This window comes from Hyla sarda, chromosome 3, assembly GCF_029499605.1.
Source record: "Hyla sarda isolate aHylSar1 chromosome 3, aHylSar1.hap1, whole genome shotgun sequence".
NCBI classification, from domain to species: Eukaryota; Metazoa; Chordata; class Amphibia; order Anura; family Hylidae; genus Hyla; species Hyla sarda.
In genome coordinates, this window is record NC_079191.1 from 131,065,538 (window position 1) to 131,083,393 (window position 17,856).

General features: G+C 42.3%; 1 protein-coding gene across 1 annotated transcript in view; it reads right to left on the bottom strand.

Annotated features, from left to right (window-relative positions):
• Positions 1-10,274, bottom strand: part of LOC130361718 (ovocalyxin-32-like) — a 34,609-nt gene extending 24,335 nt beyond the window's left edge. Inside the window, exon 1 of the mRNA XM_056565050.1 lies at positions 10,004-10,274. Within this exon, the coding sequence (XP_056421025.1) occupies positions 10,004-10,219 (216 nt within the window). The 5' untranslated portion in view covers positions 10,220-10,274. The remainder of the gene's footprint in view (positions 1-10,003) is intronic.
• Positions 10,275-17,856: the final 7,582 nt, after the last annotated feature.

The window sequence follows — 17,856 nt, forward strand, 5'->3', positions numbered from 1 at the left end:
GTAAAATAGTGCAATTTATGATAGGATTTTGCCAAAAAATAAAAAAATATATATTTTAGAAAATTTGAGAAATTGCACCTTGGGAACACAGACTGGAGGCAACGCCATTCACAAGTCAGCTAACTTAGTAAGAAGTATTCGCTTTGGCACCAAACTGTGGTTTAATATATCACAGACGTAGCCACCAAATATGTTCTAACAGTGTAATAAACGGTGCAACCCCCTCCCCCCCCCTGCAAGTTTGTTAGTCTACTTGGATCCGACTGCCCACAATCAACCTACATTAATTAAAACAGCAATCTAATAAAGCAGTAAATAAATATAACTGTATATGTCCTTGTGCCTATGTGTCCAGTTTCTGGAATAGGAGAAAGGAGCACTAGGAGATATAACTGTTATGACTGGAGGGTAGGATAACAATTCAGAAACACATACCAGGCTTTGCAGTGAAGGTGCAGAGACGTTATTACGACACTGACCTTTCAGTAGGAACAAGAACGAGTCTCATGCGTTCCTCTTTATCTAGGGCTTGTGTTGACAGATTGGCTGACATTGTGGGCTTCCTACAATCCTTCCCTTTACTGAAACATTCTGCACCAAATGTCATCAGAATAAATAATCTCAGGGAATATGTTACTTGAAGACAACAATATATAACTTCATCTCACTTATTCCAAATGTTCACTGCCAGGCATTCTAGGAGCAACACAAGTAAAACCAATAGGCCATGCAAGGAGTTCCAGGCATGTGTGGATGATTTACCTTGACGTCAGCTGCAATACAAGACACAAAAATATGCTACATCCACTTCAACCTGATCACTTACACTGTATCCATTTACTGTAAAGACTGTAGTCTCATAGGGGTTGTGTTACCCAGCTTTCCCTTAAACCTGAATGGTAAAACTTATCCGAGGCTGCATTGTTAAATCCTGCATAAGAGTAAGACTGTAAGGCAGTGATGGTGAACCTTTTTGAGCCAGAGTGCCCAAACTTTTTTCCCCTCAAAGTGCCACCACAGCAATTAAATCAGAATACTGAGGTTTAAGTTTAGAGAAAAAAAAAAAAACCTCATACAGTTGCCATAACTAATTAACATCTTTTGTTTTAGAAGATCACAACTGTTCAATCATCTAAACTTTTTTTTTTAATTGATCGTTTATAGTTCCCCCACATTAGGTTGTAGTCCCCCCCCCCCCACATTAGGTGCAGTATAGTTCCCCCACAGACATACAGCCTTCAGCCATATACAGTGTATGGCTGGAGGCTGTATGCCTGTGTACTGCCCCATTTCAGTGTTCCGACTACCGCTTCTCCGGTCCCGGTGGTCGGAACACTGTACGTACAAACAGGTAATTTACCATGCGCGCGCATCCTCCTCCTCGCTGCTCCGCTGTTGCTATGGGCGCACACACAGGATGTTAGTGATGTCCCTGCATGCAGTACCTCCCTGCGGCCCCTGTGTTTTTAAAGTTAACGTGGGGCCGCAGAAAAGTAACAGGAGACATCCTTGTGTCCTGAAAAGATCTTTCGGGACACAGGGATGTCCCTAATGGGGTGATGGCGAACTACAGCCGCATGCCCACAGAGGGGGCTCGGCGTGCCACAGGTTCACCATCACTGCTGTATGGCATGGAATTGCTAAAATCCACACAGTTACATTATTAGGAGAAATAGATGGGGGTTTTACAACACTCATCAATGCACCATTTTTTTTATTCATGTCAATTTCTGGCGTAAATTGTCACCATGGACATCATCCCTTGAAATAATGTAACACGTCCATGTGTTGCACATTCTGGTGGAGATCCACTGTGGATAGGAGATGAATAAATCTGCCACTTTTGTAAGTATTTGTGAGAAAAGGTACTACCTGTCACTGTTCAATAACTGGACCAAATATGTCAAGGGGGCAGCACTATGTTAGGGAACACTGCATACACACACACACACACACACACTATACAGTACTACTGAAGTAAGAAAACATGTCCCGTTATGGACAGTTTAAAAAGCAGGTAGAAGTGTGGTGGTTACCTAAACAGGACTCCCTGGCCCTTAGTCTTTCAGACTAAAATTGGTGTCGTTTGCTCATAACGACCAGTCATAGCTCAGCTTTAAAAGGAGAACTCCAGAATATTAAAAAAAAAAAAAAAAAGTCCCCCATACTTTTAAAAAATATAAAAATAAAAGATGTACATATCTTCCTTCGCTCTCCCGGGGGCCTCCAGTAACCGGTCTCCGCCGCGATCCTCTTCCTGGTTGCCAGTGGTCAGTGAGTCATACTGCACTAAGCCAATCACCGGCCGCAGTGAAGTCCCGACTCGGCCGGCGATAGGCTGAGCGGCAGTGTGATGTTTTTGGCCCCGTCAGCAGGTGCCGGTGTAGTACAGAGTTGTGTGTCTTGAAGCGTTCTCACAATGCCGCTCAGCCTATCGCCGGCCGAGTCGGGACTTCACTGTAGCCGGTGATTGGCTGAGCACAGTATGACTCACCGACCATCGGCAGCCAGGAAGAGGATCGTGGCGGAGACCGGAGTCGGTTACCGGAGGCCCCGAAGGAAGGTATGTATGTGGTAGCCCTGGGGGGTGTAGGGTAGTTGGGATGTTGTTTCGGTAGATAAGGGGTTAATGTTAACCCTAGAGTTCGTGACGCCAGGCTGAGGGCTAGTATGCTGAGGTAATTCTCCGGCCCATCGCCGCCCTTCCGAGAAACGATAGGTGCATGTAATAAAATGACTGAAGGTCCACAAGGTACTTGAACAAACTTTACTCAAGTGCTTGCAGTACATCCAATGAACAATGACAGTCTCAGGCAAACAGTCTCCATATATCTCAATGACTGACAATTGTTGCGGACCTTGAATGGATATTAAAAGTCTCTGAATTTAGGGTAGTTATTGCAGATCCGTCCGGATTTAGGGGATAGATAAGGTCCGGTGATCTTGAAGAGCGTGTGGAGATTGATACACTCAGTAATTAGAAGTTATCGGTTGTCGCCGCAAGGTTCAGGCCTAGACTCACTGATCTCAGCAGCGCAGATGCTTCTTGCTTGCTTGCACAGGAACAAGAGCGAGAGAACATGGCTGCCGCTCCCTTATATGGGCAGGGCTAATCTGATTGGTCCAAACATCTGTCACCCACTGTTACACAGTGTGATGGGATTGAATACGTCACAGGGACCTCCAAAGGTCCTCAAGCAGAAATACCATAGAGTTCACCTAACCACGTGACCCACAGGTCCTGCTACGCTATGGCCAGGTAATTAACAATTAATTTACATTTATACAATCTGATACATCCAAATCTTAAGTGGTTACTGGACAGTTACCGACTGTATGAGAGGTGACTAGGGGTGAACTAGACAATTGGGACCCCGACGTCCTAAGGACTCTGGCTATGGGGACCACAATAGAAGGTACCGGATAGGATACGGTACATCTTTATTTTTTTTTACTGCCAGCAGTATGGAGGACAATTTTTATATACTGGAGTTCTCCTTTAATAATATGAAAGCTGAGCTGTGATTGGTTGCTGTGGGCAAAACACTCCAGTTTTTATGTAAGACTGAACATTTGTGGTATTGTTTTATGAATGTGATAAAGTGAGCCCATTATTTTATTTCTAGTACTTGACCTGGAGACGCATATGTCAGTCAATAAAAATAACTTTAACCTGTGTTGCATGTTCCCCTATTACCTATAGTTTTTTTTGTCATTTGTGTATTCGATACAAGTATAAAACCTGGGTGACCATCCTCTAAGTGTGGCGATTCCACAGAATTTGCTGAGTCCACTGAACTTGGCACTCAGAACACGGCTGCACTGTAGAACCCTGTGTAAACAAATGTTTATTCTTTTGTAATAAAAATGCAAATTAACATAATTTGGTTAAACAGATCCGTCCAACCCAAAGCTGTAGCATCCAACACAAGACCAATTGACTATTTGTTATGGCAACCGTTCAACTATGCAATGACTGCTATAGCAACCGGCTAGTTTGTCATTAATTTGCAGCTTTTTATTTTATGCTAATAGGATGGTTGTGTGTTTAGAAGAGCTGATACAAAAGGAGCCATGAGCAATACTAATGAGGAATCCCAGGGAGCAACTTCCTGGACAACTTTCACACCAGTGGATTTTTCTCTTCAGCATTTTAGCAGTTTTTCCCTGTCTGCAATATAGAGCTAATAGGGGGCACAGGGGTATATAAAATATGCACATATTTTAAAAATCTAAAAAACTTTCATACATCCATAAAAGGCAACTGACCTCTATTGACAATACACTAGGGTACTCCTTATGTATTTTTGCTTTCATAATACCCGTAGTGACCTGAGTATTGACATACTGGTACAGTTTTATCTGTTATAGATCCATATTGTGGATCTGTATTATGGATCACACCAATATGCTTTTATAACACAGGCCTATAGTTGTAATTCCCTGATCACATGTGGTGGTATTGCTGTGGTTTCTGTACATTATAATTAGGATTTATTCCTTAACTAATCAGAATAAGATGGGGTTTCTAAAAATTTTACAATCGAGTAGTTAAAGGAAATCTGTCCACTATTTATCATGCTGAGAGCTGCAGACATGGGCAGTTAGCTGATTGATGTTTACATAGTTATAAAATCATGTTTTTCCTTCTAAGCTGAGCTGCAGCATGCAAGCCTACTTCATTCTTCTCCTTTGGATTTTAATACAGTCACCTCAGATTTAATCTATACATATTGAAAGGATGTGATTTGTAATATTGAAAATGCTACAATATTATGCTGCGGACAATATACTCCTTTCACACTGTAATAAGCAGTGTACAGCCAGGTCCTTGCACAAGCTTTACACGGATCTTTACACGGATGTGTAGACCCCATATAGGGAACAGATGCCAAAAGTATAACATTTTGATTTTCATTCAGGACATATGCAGCTGGGTTTGCTGGATGGAATAGTGCAGGCCTCTGGGCAATTCCATTGAGTTAGCACAAATTGACAGCAAATCAGTGAAGCATGAATTCAGTAAACTGAGGCATAAATAGCTGTATTAAAAGGAGAAATATTCCTAAAAACTTAGGTTATATGTTTTAGATCGTAGTGGGTCTGACCACTGTGACCCCTTTGAGATCTCCTGCACGGGCCCCCTGTTGTCCCTGGGAATGGAGCAAAAGCAGCAGCCGACTCGCCCCTTCATATATCTCCAGGGTAGAGCTGGAGATAGCTTTCGCATAGAGATATATGAATGGGGGCATGTCGGCAGGGGTTGGCATGTCCCGTTCCTGGGGAAAGCAGGGGGCTTGTACAGTAGATGAGGGGGGGATTGGGGTCAAACCCCCAGGGATCTAAAACTTATCCCCTATCCTTTGGATATGGGGATAAGTTTTTATGCATGAGATATCTCCATTAAGCCTCACCCATTACAGCAATTTTACACTCAATTTTATCTCATATCGGCCAATTTCACCTGCCAGTATTTGGTCCATATTTTGGATCAATTTTATGAAACAAAAATACAAAATCAAGAGTGCAATCTACAGAGAAAACATAATAGAAAGATGCATCCATGTTTAAGCCCCACTTCTGGTTTCAACATACAGGTACTGATGCAAAGACTGACTCAAATACAGCCATGTAAAGCCAGGCTAAATTATATTGAGTTCAAAGACAAAATGGAATAAAAAAATAAATAAATGTTAAACAAAAACTTTAAAAGGGTAAGGCTCATTTTGCATCTAAATACAAGTATATTTTTGTGCCTCAAAGTACGATTTGTGAACATGGCCAAAGTCCGGATACACAAAAGAGTTTTTGGTGCAATTTATTTAACCAAAGACAGAAGTCGATTGAAGAGAAGTAACAAAGTATAAATGAAAGACGATACTATTCTCTTTTGGATCAGCAACTGTGTCTGACCCAAAAAAGGTTACAAATATTAGGGTGTTTTCCACTCTATGGCACGATGAGTGTTTCAAAACAAAAAAATTTGTAGCCACCTTTTGCTTTATATAAAAATAAAATACTTCCTTAGTTGGGAGAGAGCGGTAGGTTGCTCTTTCACAGAGGAGGAATGGAAGATGGCTGGTGCCCTGTGCCATAAGATGTCGGTTTCCTGCAAAGCACAGGAAACGAACTATAAACTACTTACTAGTTAATACAAATATGGCACTACACCGGCTCTTCTCTCACACCTCTATCCTTCATTGCCCAACATGTGCTGGCGTTGTTGTGCCCCTGGCGGCACAGTCCAACGCATCTGGCTGTTGTGCCCCTTTCTCTCTACCTTTTGGTCCCAAGTATTAAACTTGATCCATCACCTGACTTCTCTCCGCTTACCCTTAGATCTGATCCCCCCTTCTTTCTGTGCTCCCTGTGCAGGCGCCTCGAGGATCTAAGACCCTAGCTCGCCTCCTACTCTTAGCTGCGAAAGCTGTTATTCCCCGCCTCTGGCGTTCTCCCCCCCCCCCCCCCCCGCAACCCTTTTGTCCTGGCTTCAAGAGGGGGCTCAGCTCCATAGAATGGAAGAACTGCTTGCAGACTTGCACCAACAGGTAGCCAAACATCTATCTACTGTATTTGAACTCCGTGGTAAATTTTCTCTCCTCACCAGACTTCAGGGACCTTCATTTTGCTTCCCTTGTAACTTGAGGCCCCTACCATCCATTTGATCTCTGCCCTGACTGTTCTATTTCTTAGTCCTTCACCAGTCAGTCCTGTATGACTCTGGGAGCTGGACTAGCTTGGATCAGTGACTGCTCCGTGAGGTACAGTACAGACCAAAAGTTTGGACACCTTCTCATTCAGAGTTTTCTTTATTTTCATGACTATGAAAATTGTAGATTCACACTGAAGGCATCAAAACTATGAATTAACACATGTGGAATTATATACATAACAAAAGTGTGAAAAAAGGTCATATTCTAGGTTCTAGCCACCTTTTGCTTTGATTACTGCTTTGCACACTCTTAGCATTCTCTTGATGAGCTTCAAGAGGTAGTCACCTGAAATGGTCTTCCAACAGTCTTGAAGGAGTTCCCAGAGATGTTTAGCACTTGTTGGCCCTTTTGCCCTCACTCTGTGGTCCAGCTCACCCCAAACCATCTTGATTGGGTACATGTCCGGTGGAGGCCAGGTCATCTGGCACAGCACCCCATCACTCTCCTTCTTGGTCAAATAGCCCTTACACAGCCTGGAGGTGTGTTTGGGGTAATTGTCCTGTTGAAAAATAAATGATGGTCCAACTAAATGCAAACTCGGATGGAATAGCATGCCGCTGCAAGATGCTGTGGTAGACATGCTGGTTCAGTATGTCTTCAATTTTGAATAAAACCCCAACAGGGTCACCAGCAAAGCACCCCCACACCCTCACACAGTCCTCCTTCACACCAGCACACCTGTGAAGTGAAAACCATTTCAGGTGACTACCTCTTGAAGCTCAACAAGAGAATGTCAAGAGTGTGCAAAGCAGTAATCAAAGCAAAAAGGTGGCTACTTTGAAGAACCTAGAATATGACATATTTTCAGTTGTTTCACACTTTTTTGTTATGTCTATAATTCCACATGTGTTAATTCATAGTTTTGATGCCTTCAGTGTGAATCTACAATTTTCATAGTCATGAAAATAAAGAAAACGAGAAGGTGTGTCCAAACTTTTGGTCTGTACTGTAGGTTATTCTCTCTTTCCTATACTTGTAAATCACGCTCTATTCCCCCACTATTATACTTTTCCTCTCCCCCTACCATCCCTTATCTTCTCCTATCCTTTTCTCTTCCCCCCCCCCCCCCCCCCTTTATAGCATAGGTTAGTTTTTCTCCAAGTCCTGAGGAGAGCCTACCTCCCTACGTATTTCATGTTAGATACGAACTGCCAGTACAGGAGGATTTTGAATGGTTGATATGCTCTGTATTTGGCTTTCCTCTATTAGTGCCTGATATATCATACCTTTGTGAGGTGTTTTGTATGTTTATTTTGCTTTTGTGAATATGAAAGTTTAAGAAAGTTTATTCTGAAAAAAAAAAAAAATAATAATAATAATAATAATAAAATACAATACGTGCATTACCATAATTTTTTCCATATTATACAATAACAGGAAAATGAAGGCAGTTTTTTTCGGTCTCTCTTTTGTACATCAAAATGACAAAAAAAATAACAATTGTGTGAACGTAGCCTAAGAATTTTTTACCAAAACCAAGAGTGGGTCCAAATCATTCCACTATCATTTTTCTCTATGTCGGGTTCCACTTTTGGTCCAAAATAAGCTCCAATAGAAGGCATAAAATACAGTGTGCATATAGAGCTTTCCAGAGGGTTTATGCTGGTGACACCTTTTTAAATGTGCACAGTTTGGTGACATGTCCTTCGCCGTACCGTTAATTGCATGTATCACGTTGCACTTGATATGACACAAGACATGATACCAGTATCCAGTGTTAGCATTGGAAATGCGGCTGCTACCACACTGAGCCATTTCATCAACCCCCTCCCCCAATCATATCCTTTGCCATTTGATCACCCCCCCCCCCCCTTCATCATGCCCTGTACCAATTGATTCCATCTCTTTATAGCCACCCTGTGCTATTTCATTCTTCACTTGATCTCCCCCCTGTGCCACTTCATTCCTCCCCTTGAATCCCCTCATGCCATTTTATTTCCCCCCCCCCCCCCCCATGTAATTTCATCCTCCTCTTAGTCATCGTCACCCCTATGCCCCATCACCTCCCCCATGATTCCAGTGTCATTTCATTTCTCCCCTTTATAACCCCCTTCATCCTCCCCTGTGCTATTTCATCCCCTGATCTTGATCTTCAGGACCGGACCTGGGGATTTTCACAGGCACATATTTTGGAAAACCTTGGCATAAGGCCTCCATCACACATGCTATTTTCCGATGTTTTTAACCCTTTCCCTTTATGGGAAATATACTTTTTTTTAAAGGAAAAAAAAAAAAAGTAAGGCACAAACCCCTAATGTAAATACAGATGCACGTTTTTTTATTATAATGCTGGCAGTTCCAAACACAAGACCTGTGGCCATAATGTCTGTATTATCTTAGTGTGAACCCAGCCATACGGTGCAGCATGAAACCATTGTGGTCATCAGATCTATAGGTTATCACGTTTTGTTCTCTGTACCAGGCAATGAGTGTCAAAATGATCTTCTGCTGTAGGTCATTAAAACCAAGAAACCAATCATAAAAACGCTCAAGATGAGGAAACGACAGGAATTATTGATACGATCGTAAAACTGCCAGCAATATACTATAAGTCATTGTGGGAAACAATATCTGGAAGCTAAAAATAATGGCTGCAAGTTAGATTAGAAGGAATTTCCTGACAATAATAAAATAATAATAATAATAATTAAAAAATAAAAAAAAATATAAAACACACACACACAGCAACAACAAAAAATATAGCTAGTTAAATTGTCAACATTCTATTTTGCAAATTTCTATTCTGTCAAACAGGGATCATCCCGGGCAGGTTGGTTACGACTTCGGACTTTCTATAAAGATCCATTCCCTCTTTTTTATTAGTCCATCCACTTTTCACTGTTCTTTCCTAAGAGACAAGATCTAACACAAGTGTGAACAGTGCCCTAATATCTGATCATAGGGATTTCCCAGAAACCAGAGCAGTGAATATATTGCCGAATTATTAAGACTGGAGACAACCCAATGAGATATTGGTGAATGTGCCATAAGAGAACAATTGAAGATGGTGAATCGATCTTGATATACTATGGCAGAATTTTCTAATCTGGGTGCCTCCAGCTGTTGCAAAACTACAACTCACAGCATGCCCAGACAGCCAAAGGCTGTCTGGACATGATGGGAGTTGTAGTTTTGCAACAGCTGGAGGCACCTTGATTGGGAAACACTGTGTGTACATGTTATCTATTATGCCCATAGTCCCCAGTATGCACTGGATATCAGGATGCCTGCACTTTGCCATACACAGGGTGGGCAGGCACCATGATGCCAGGCACAGGGGGATCACTGACCTTCAGGGTTGCCTTCTTGATTTCAGCGACCTCTAGCAGCTGGTGCGGAGACCCGGATAGGTAGTTCTGGTAGGTGACGGCCAGTCGGGCAGCTTGCCTGGCATCTCTGTTATTGGTGGGTATGTCCCGGGAGGTCCAGGTGCCAGGGGACACGGCGAAGGGTAGAGCTTGTAAGGCCAGGGGCAGACAAGCCAGGAAAACCACAGCTGTGTGCATGATGCCCAAGTGATGCAGCGGTGAGCGTCTCCGAGCTGCGATACTAATACCCACAGCCCCTCCCCCATGTGGGTGTCATCCCCGGGATAATGGGAAGCCCCGCCCCCTCCCGCCCACCAGGCTTATCTGTCAGTGAGATCTCCTCCAGCTAATGCCTCAGTGCCCTCTGTGCCCTCATCTGCGTCACATTAAAGGGGAATCAGTGATCTGCTCCGTGCCCAGCAGTGACATCTTGGGAGAGTGTCATACCTCAGCTAGGAGATGGCATCTCTACATGGATGGCAGAGCTGGAGCATCAGCCATGACCTGTCATCCCTACAGCGGTATAATGGAGTCATCTGGTCTCGATTAACCCCTTAAGGACGTTTTTCCCCCTCCTTACAGTTATAAAAATCATAACCCTTTCAATTTTGCACCTACATACCCAGATGATGTCTTGTTTTTTTGCGCCACCAATTCTACTTTGTCATTTTACCCAAAAATCTAAGGCGAAACAAAAAGATATATATATTTGTGGTATAAAATAAAAATAAAAAAAACATTTTATAACTTTTTGGGGCTTCCGTTTCTACGCAGTTAATATTTCGGTAAAAATGACACCTTCTCTTTATTCTGTAGGTCCATACGGTTAAAATGATACCCTACTTATAGGTTTGATTTTGTTGGACTTCTGGTAAAAATCATAACTACATGCACAACAATTAATACGTTTAAAAATTTAATCTTCTGATCCCTATAACTTTTTTGTGGGCTCATTTTTTTGCGCCGTGATCTGAAGTTTTTATTGATCTGAATTTTTGATCGCTTTTTATACATTTTTTAAAGTCACCAAAAATACGATATTTTGGGACTTTTTTTTTACGTGTACGCCATTGACCATGCGGTTTAATTAACAATATATTTTTATAGTTTGGAAATTTACGCACGTGGCGATACCACATATGTTTACATTTATTTTTATTTACATAGTGTTTTTTTTTTAAATGGGAAAAGCTTTTATTAGGGAAGGGGTTAAATCACATTTATTAACTTTTTTTTCTACCCTTTTTTTTTTGCAATGTTATAGCCCCATAGGGGACTATAACATGCAGTAGTCTGATTGCAGACACTAATCAATTCTATGCAATTGCATTGCATTAATCAGTGTTATCAGCGCTTCACTGCTCCTGCCTGGATCTCAGGCACGGAGCAGTGAATTGGCGATTGGACAATGAGGAGGCTCCTCGTGTCCTAATAGCTGATCCGGACACCGCTGTTTCACCGAGGTGGTCCCGATCAGTCCGACTGAGCTGCCGGGAATGCTTATTTTTTTTTTACTTTAGAAATGGCAATCAACTAAAGGTTGATCAACTAAAGGGTTAATACCGGGCATCGCCAAGATCGGTTATGTCCGGCCTCTGGGTATCCACTACTAGTCCCAGCAAGTCCTTCAGAAAGGTCAGCGCATATATTTAGAGATCAAAGACCAGAGCTGATTAATTAAACATTTGATCTGAAAAAAGGTATCACAGTGCTACGTATAAAATAAACAAATGACATACAGGTACCAAATATATATAAAAGAGATACAGTAATCCCTCAAGTTACAATATTAATTGGTTCCAGGACGACCATTGTATGTTCAAACCATTGTATGTTGAGACCATAACTCTATGGAAACCTGGTAATTGGTTCTGCAACCGCCAAAATGTCATCCAAAAATAGGAAAAAGTGAGAATTAAAGAAAATAAGTAGATAACTAATATAGATAAAGCAAATCCTTATATATAAAAGTAATAAAGATCTGCTGGGAGCTGTAAATCATGGTCTATGTCAGTGTTTCCCAACTAGGGTGCCTCTAGCTGTTGCAAAACTACAACTCCCAGCATGCCCGGACAGCCAAAGGCTGTCCGGGCATGCTGGGAGTTGTAGTTTTGCAACAGCAGGGGGCACCCTGCTTGGGAAACACTGGTCTATGTAGAGGACAGGAGCTTCTTCAGGGTCCTGTACAGTACACGCAATGTCCTAAAAAAGTAACATTGAGCCGACCTCACCTGGTGTCCAAAGGAGCAGGTATCCCTGATACAGGTAAAGTGTACAGAACATGTAATACCTCCCTGTACTGTAGGGGGCGCTACCAGACACCAGTCAGCGCATGCACTTCAGGAATGCAGGTGATTTACCAGTAAATTGCCTATTCTGATTGGTCAGTTCTTCCAGCCATTGACAGGTATCACAGATCTGGACTGTCAGTACATTGTATGTTGAGTCTGGTTTCAACTTACAATGGTCCAGAAAAGACCATTGTATGTTGAAACTATTGTATGTTGAGGCCATTGTAAGTTGAGCGATCACTGTATATATAAAAGAGTTCAGCAAGACAAGCTCAAAAAATAAAAAGAAAAGTCCTTACAGCATAAATATGTAAAGTCCTCCGCTCCGACCAGAGAGGTGGCGTTCCTCTCCACGTGCAGCAAACAAACAATAGATGAGGTCCGGCACAATAGTAGCAGGTAAAATCCGATGCTTTATTCAACATGCAGAATAGCAAATGATACAGGAGACAATAGCCTACGCGTTTCGGGCTGTTGAGCCCTTAGTCATGGCATAAAAACATGGTGTAATAATGGACTTACATACACAGATATCCAGTCACATGATCATTAACACACAGAGAATCAGGATAGATATAAAAAGCGGCATGGATCCAGACATATAATCCACCTATTACATATAAATACCTGGTTACAAAAATATATGAAAAGATATATATACATGTATTAACACACAGGGTATGTATATGGAAAATCTCCAGCCCTTTCTCAACGGTTTAAATTCAATTATCCATACAAAGTACGATATTATGCTATATATATATATATATATATATTCATATATATATATATATATATATATATATATATATATATAGAATTCATATATATGAATATGTATATATACATGTACACATATATATAAAACAAACACATACATACATATATATGGAGGTATAGGAGAAATAGGGAAATCGGAGAAGAAGCCATCGGGACAAAATATCAGTGATAAACATTAATAAGTAAGTATAAGATCCTGACGTAAATTGAGTCCGTTGGGCTCCCTAGTCCCCAACATAAACATCCAATAGGACTCACGATTTAATAATAATCTTCTCATATTTCCTCCTCTAACAGGTCTTTTGACTCTTTCAATTCCCATAACCCGCAGGGAATCCACATTCCCATTATGGGTATTTTTAAAATGCCTGGACAGAGCTGAGATATTAAATGAAAGTGCATTTCTAGCATCAGACATGTGTCTGTGTATCCTAGTTTTTAATGTATTGCTAGTACACCCAACATATTGGCAATGACATGATTCACAAGAAGCTAAATAAATAATATTTTTAGAATTACAATTAATGTAATCCTTCATATGATAGATTTTATTATTATAGTAAGATTGGAAATGTTTGTCCACATGCATATGTTTGCACGTGACACAAATATTGTGGCCACATTTCCAATTGCCAATGTGTCGTAACATCTACTTTCCCCATCTCCCTTATTTTGGATGGAACTATTGTACATGCTTGGGGAAAGGATAATCCCCAAAGAAGGTCCCCTTCTGGATACCATTCTCACATTATTCTGTAATAAATCGCAGAACATATGGTCCTGTTTGAATATAGGTAGGTATCTCCTGATAATTTGTCCTATCTTATGATACTGATTGCTATATTGTGTAATGAAATATGGAGCCAAATCATTATTTTGTATTTTATTTTTTCTATAGGGCTTTTGTGATATAAGTGTACATCTGTGAGCAGCCGCCTTATCTCTAGCTTTACTCAGAACAGAGGCACTATATCCCCTTTCTTGTAACCTTTCAAAAAGTACCGTATATACTCGAGTATAAGCCGACCCGAGTATAAGCCGAGACCCCTAATTTCAACCCAAAATCCCAGGAAAAGTTATTGACTCGAGTATAAGCCTAGGGTGGGAAATACATCATCCCCCCCTGTCATCATCCAGACCCGTCATTAACATCCTCATCATCATCACCGCCGCCTGTCATCATCCCCTTGTCATCATCCCACACATCTCCCCTTCATCATCCCCTTATCATCCCACACATCTCCCCTTCATCATCCCCTTATCATCCCACACATCCCCCCTTCATCATCCCCTTGTCATCATCCCCACCCCCCTTCATCATCCTCTTGTCATCATCCCACACCCGCCCTTCATCATCCCACACCCCCCCCTTCATCATCCCACACCCCCCCTTCATCATCCCACACCCCCCCTTCATCATCCTCTTATCATCCGCCCTCAGTGGTCTTCAACCTGCGGACCTCCAGAGGTTTCAAAACTACAACTCCCGGCAAGCCCGGGCAGCCATCGGCTGTCCGGGCTTGCTGGGAGTTGTAGTTTTGAAACCTCCGGAGGTCCGCAGGTTGAAGACCACTGCGGCCTTCAACATCATCCAGCCCCCTCTCACCCCCCTTTAGTTCTGAGTACTCACCTCCGCTCGGTGCTGGTCCGGTCCTGCAGGACTGTCCGTTGAGGAGGTGGTCCGGTGGGATAGTGGTTCCGGGCTGCTATCTTCACCGGGGGCGCCTCTTCTCCGCGCTTCCGGCCCGGAATAGAGGCGTTGCCTTGACAATGAAGCAGAAGTACGTTGGCAATGAACGCACCTCTGCGTCGTTGTCAAGGCAACGTGACTATTCTGAGGCCGGGCCCGAAGCGCTTAGAAGAGGCCTCCCCGGTGAAGATAGCAGCCCGGAACCACTATCCCACCGGACCACCTCCTCTCCGGACAGCCCTGCAGGACCGGACCAGCGCCGAGCGGAGGTGAGTACTGTACAGAACTAAAGGGGGGTGAGAGGGGGCTGGATGATGTCGAAGGCCGCAGTGGTCTTCAACCTGCGGACCTCCGGAGGTTTCAAAACTACAACTCCCAGCAAGCCCGGACAGCCGATGGCTGCCCGGGCTTGCTGGGAGTTGTAGTTTTGAAACCTCTGGAGGTCCGCAGGTTGAAGACCACTGCGGGTGGAGAGTTCACTCGAGTATAAGCCGAGGGGGGTGTTTTCAGCACGAAAAATCGTGCTGAAAAACTCGGCTTATACTCGAGTATATACGGTAAATCCGATTCTTTCAAAAAAGTACTCTCTTCAGAACAATTACGTTTAAGCCTACACCATTCTCCGAAGGGGATATTATTCACAACATGTGATGGATGGCACGGACTAGCTTGTAATATGGAGTTCCCCGCATTCTCCTTTCTGTATGGAGCCACCACGATGTTATTGTTCCTCGTGGATAGGCACACATCCAGGAAGGAAATGCTGTTGTGTGAAAAAGTAGACGTAAACGAAAGATTAAGGTTATTGCAATTTATAAATTTCATGAATTCTGCAAATTCCCTCTCTGTCCCTTTCCAGATGAGGAGGAGATCATCTATATACCTCCCCATCCACTTAATGTGTGATTGGAATGGGTTGGTATCTGAAAAGATGATCTCCTCCTCCCACTGGCTCATGTAGATATTTGCGAACGATGGGGAATATTTAGCCCCCATCGATGCCCCCCTGGTTTGAAGGAAAAAATGTCCGTTAAACATAAAAAAATTCTTTTTTAACAAAAATTCAGTGGCCATTAAAATAAACTCCTTCAAACCAGGGGAGTAGGTGCTATAAAAATCCATATGTTTAGCCAGTGCACGTAGGCCCTCCTCCCAAGGAATGGAAGGGTATAGTGATGCTACATCACAAGTAGCCCATGCGTATGTATCGTTCCATTGGACGTGCTCCATAATATTCAAAACATGTTTAGTATCTCGGATGTAGCTTGGGGTCACCCTAGTCAAAGGTTGCAGGTAGCTGTCAACCCAGTCTCTCCCCAAGTGATCCAATACCCGCCAAAATGGGGCGGAGGGGAGGTGGAAAAACCCCTTTATGGACCTTGGGGAGAGAGTGGAAGACCGGGGTGACAGGGTCCCGCACCATAAGAAATTCTTTCATTTTGTTGTCAATAACACCCATACTCACTCTCTCCTCCAATAACCTATTGAGTGCTATTTGGCATCCTTTGGTTGGATCACCTGATAACTCTCTATAGGTGGTGTGATCGTGAAGCATGTCCATATTGAGTTTTTCATACAAGCCTGCATCCAAAATCACGATCGCACCACCTTTATCAGAATTGCGTATCACAATATTGTTGTTACTTTTAAGTTCTTGTATTGCCGCAATCTCGTTTTTGGACAGGTTAGAGCCTGCGGAGCGTTTTGTCTTTTCTACATTCTCATATAATTTCACTAAGTCACGCTCCACAAGCTCTTGAAATCTGTCCAAAACCGGAGGGCGGGAGGCTATGGGATAAAAATCCTTATTAGTTTTATTGACAGTTTGTCCCTCATCACAAATGTCAGATGACTCCATTTTCAATGCTTTCAATGTAAATATATTTCTTTGATCACAAAAATCAGTATACACATTTGCATGATCCTGCATACTATTAACTGGATCCCCCCCACTCGACACACTGACCCCAGCGTCTCTTACTGGAACAGAGGGTATTGATGAAAAATGTTTACGCAATGTAAGTTTTCTTGCCCATCTGTTAATGTCCAGGATAGTATTGAAGAGATTAAAGTCACAAGTAGGGACATAATTGAGTCCTTTACTAAGGGCTAGTGCTTGATGTGTGGATATAACAGATGCAGACAAATTCAACACATTGGCACTCACTTGTGTAGCATTCGGGGGCGTAGAGTATAGCCGCGGAGATTTTCCATATACATACCCTGTGTGTTTATACATGTATATATATCTTTTCATATCTTTTTTGTAACCAGGTATTTATATGTAATAGGTGGATTATATGTCTGGATCCATGCCGCTTTTTATATCTATCCTGATTCTCTGTGTGTTAATGATCATGTGACTGGATATCTGTGTATATAAGTCCATTATTACACCATGTTTTTATGCCATGACTAAGGGCTCAACAGCCCGAAACGCGTAGGCTATTGTCTCCTGTACCATTTGCTATTCTGCATGTTGAATAAAGCATCGGATTTTACCTGCTACTATTGTGCCGAACCTCATCTATTGTTTGTTTTCTTACAGCATAAAGGTATAACAGTCCTTGTGAGTGAGAGTCCAGCTGTATCTTGTCAGCTTTTCCCACAGACTTAAACAAAGGTTTGTCCAGCATCTCAGTTTAAGGGTGCGTTCCCACTTGGCTTATACGGAGCGTATTTTACGCTGTGCAAAATTTACGGCAGCAGCGGGAAATACGCTGCGTATTGCTTGCTCACTATACACACAGGGCTTTCCGGTGGCAGCCCAATGTGTATAGTGAGTTTTAGAGGAGGAGCCGTGTGCCGGCGTGTCTGTGAAGCTAAGATTCCACTGAGATTGTTGCATTGTGTGTTTTTTTAGGCTTAAAAATGCCAGAAAAACTGCCACTGTTTTCCCCTGTGTTTTAGAGTTTTTTCTTGCTTTTTTACCTTTGCAGTAGGGATGGGAAAAAACAGTTTTTAACAAAATTGTTATTTTTTTATAACAACATTTTTATTAATTTTATGCTGGTAGTTATGCTGGGCCTATCGCCACCCTTCCCAAGAGTGATAGGTGAGTGTAAAATAAATGG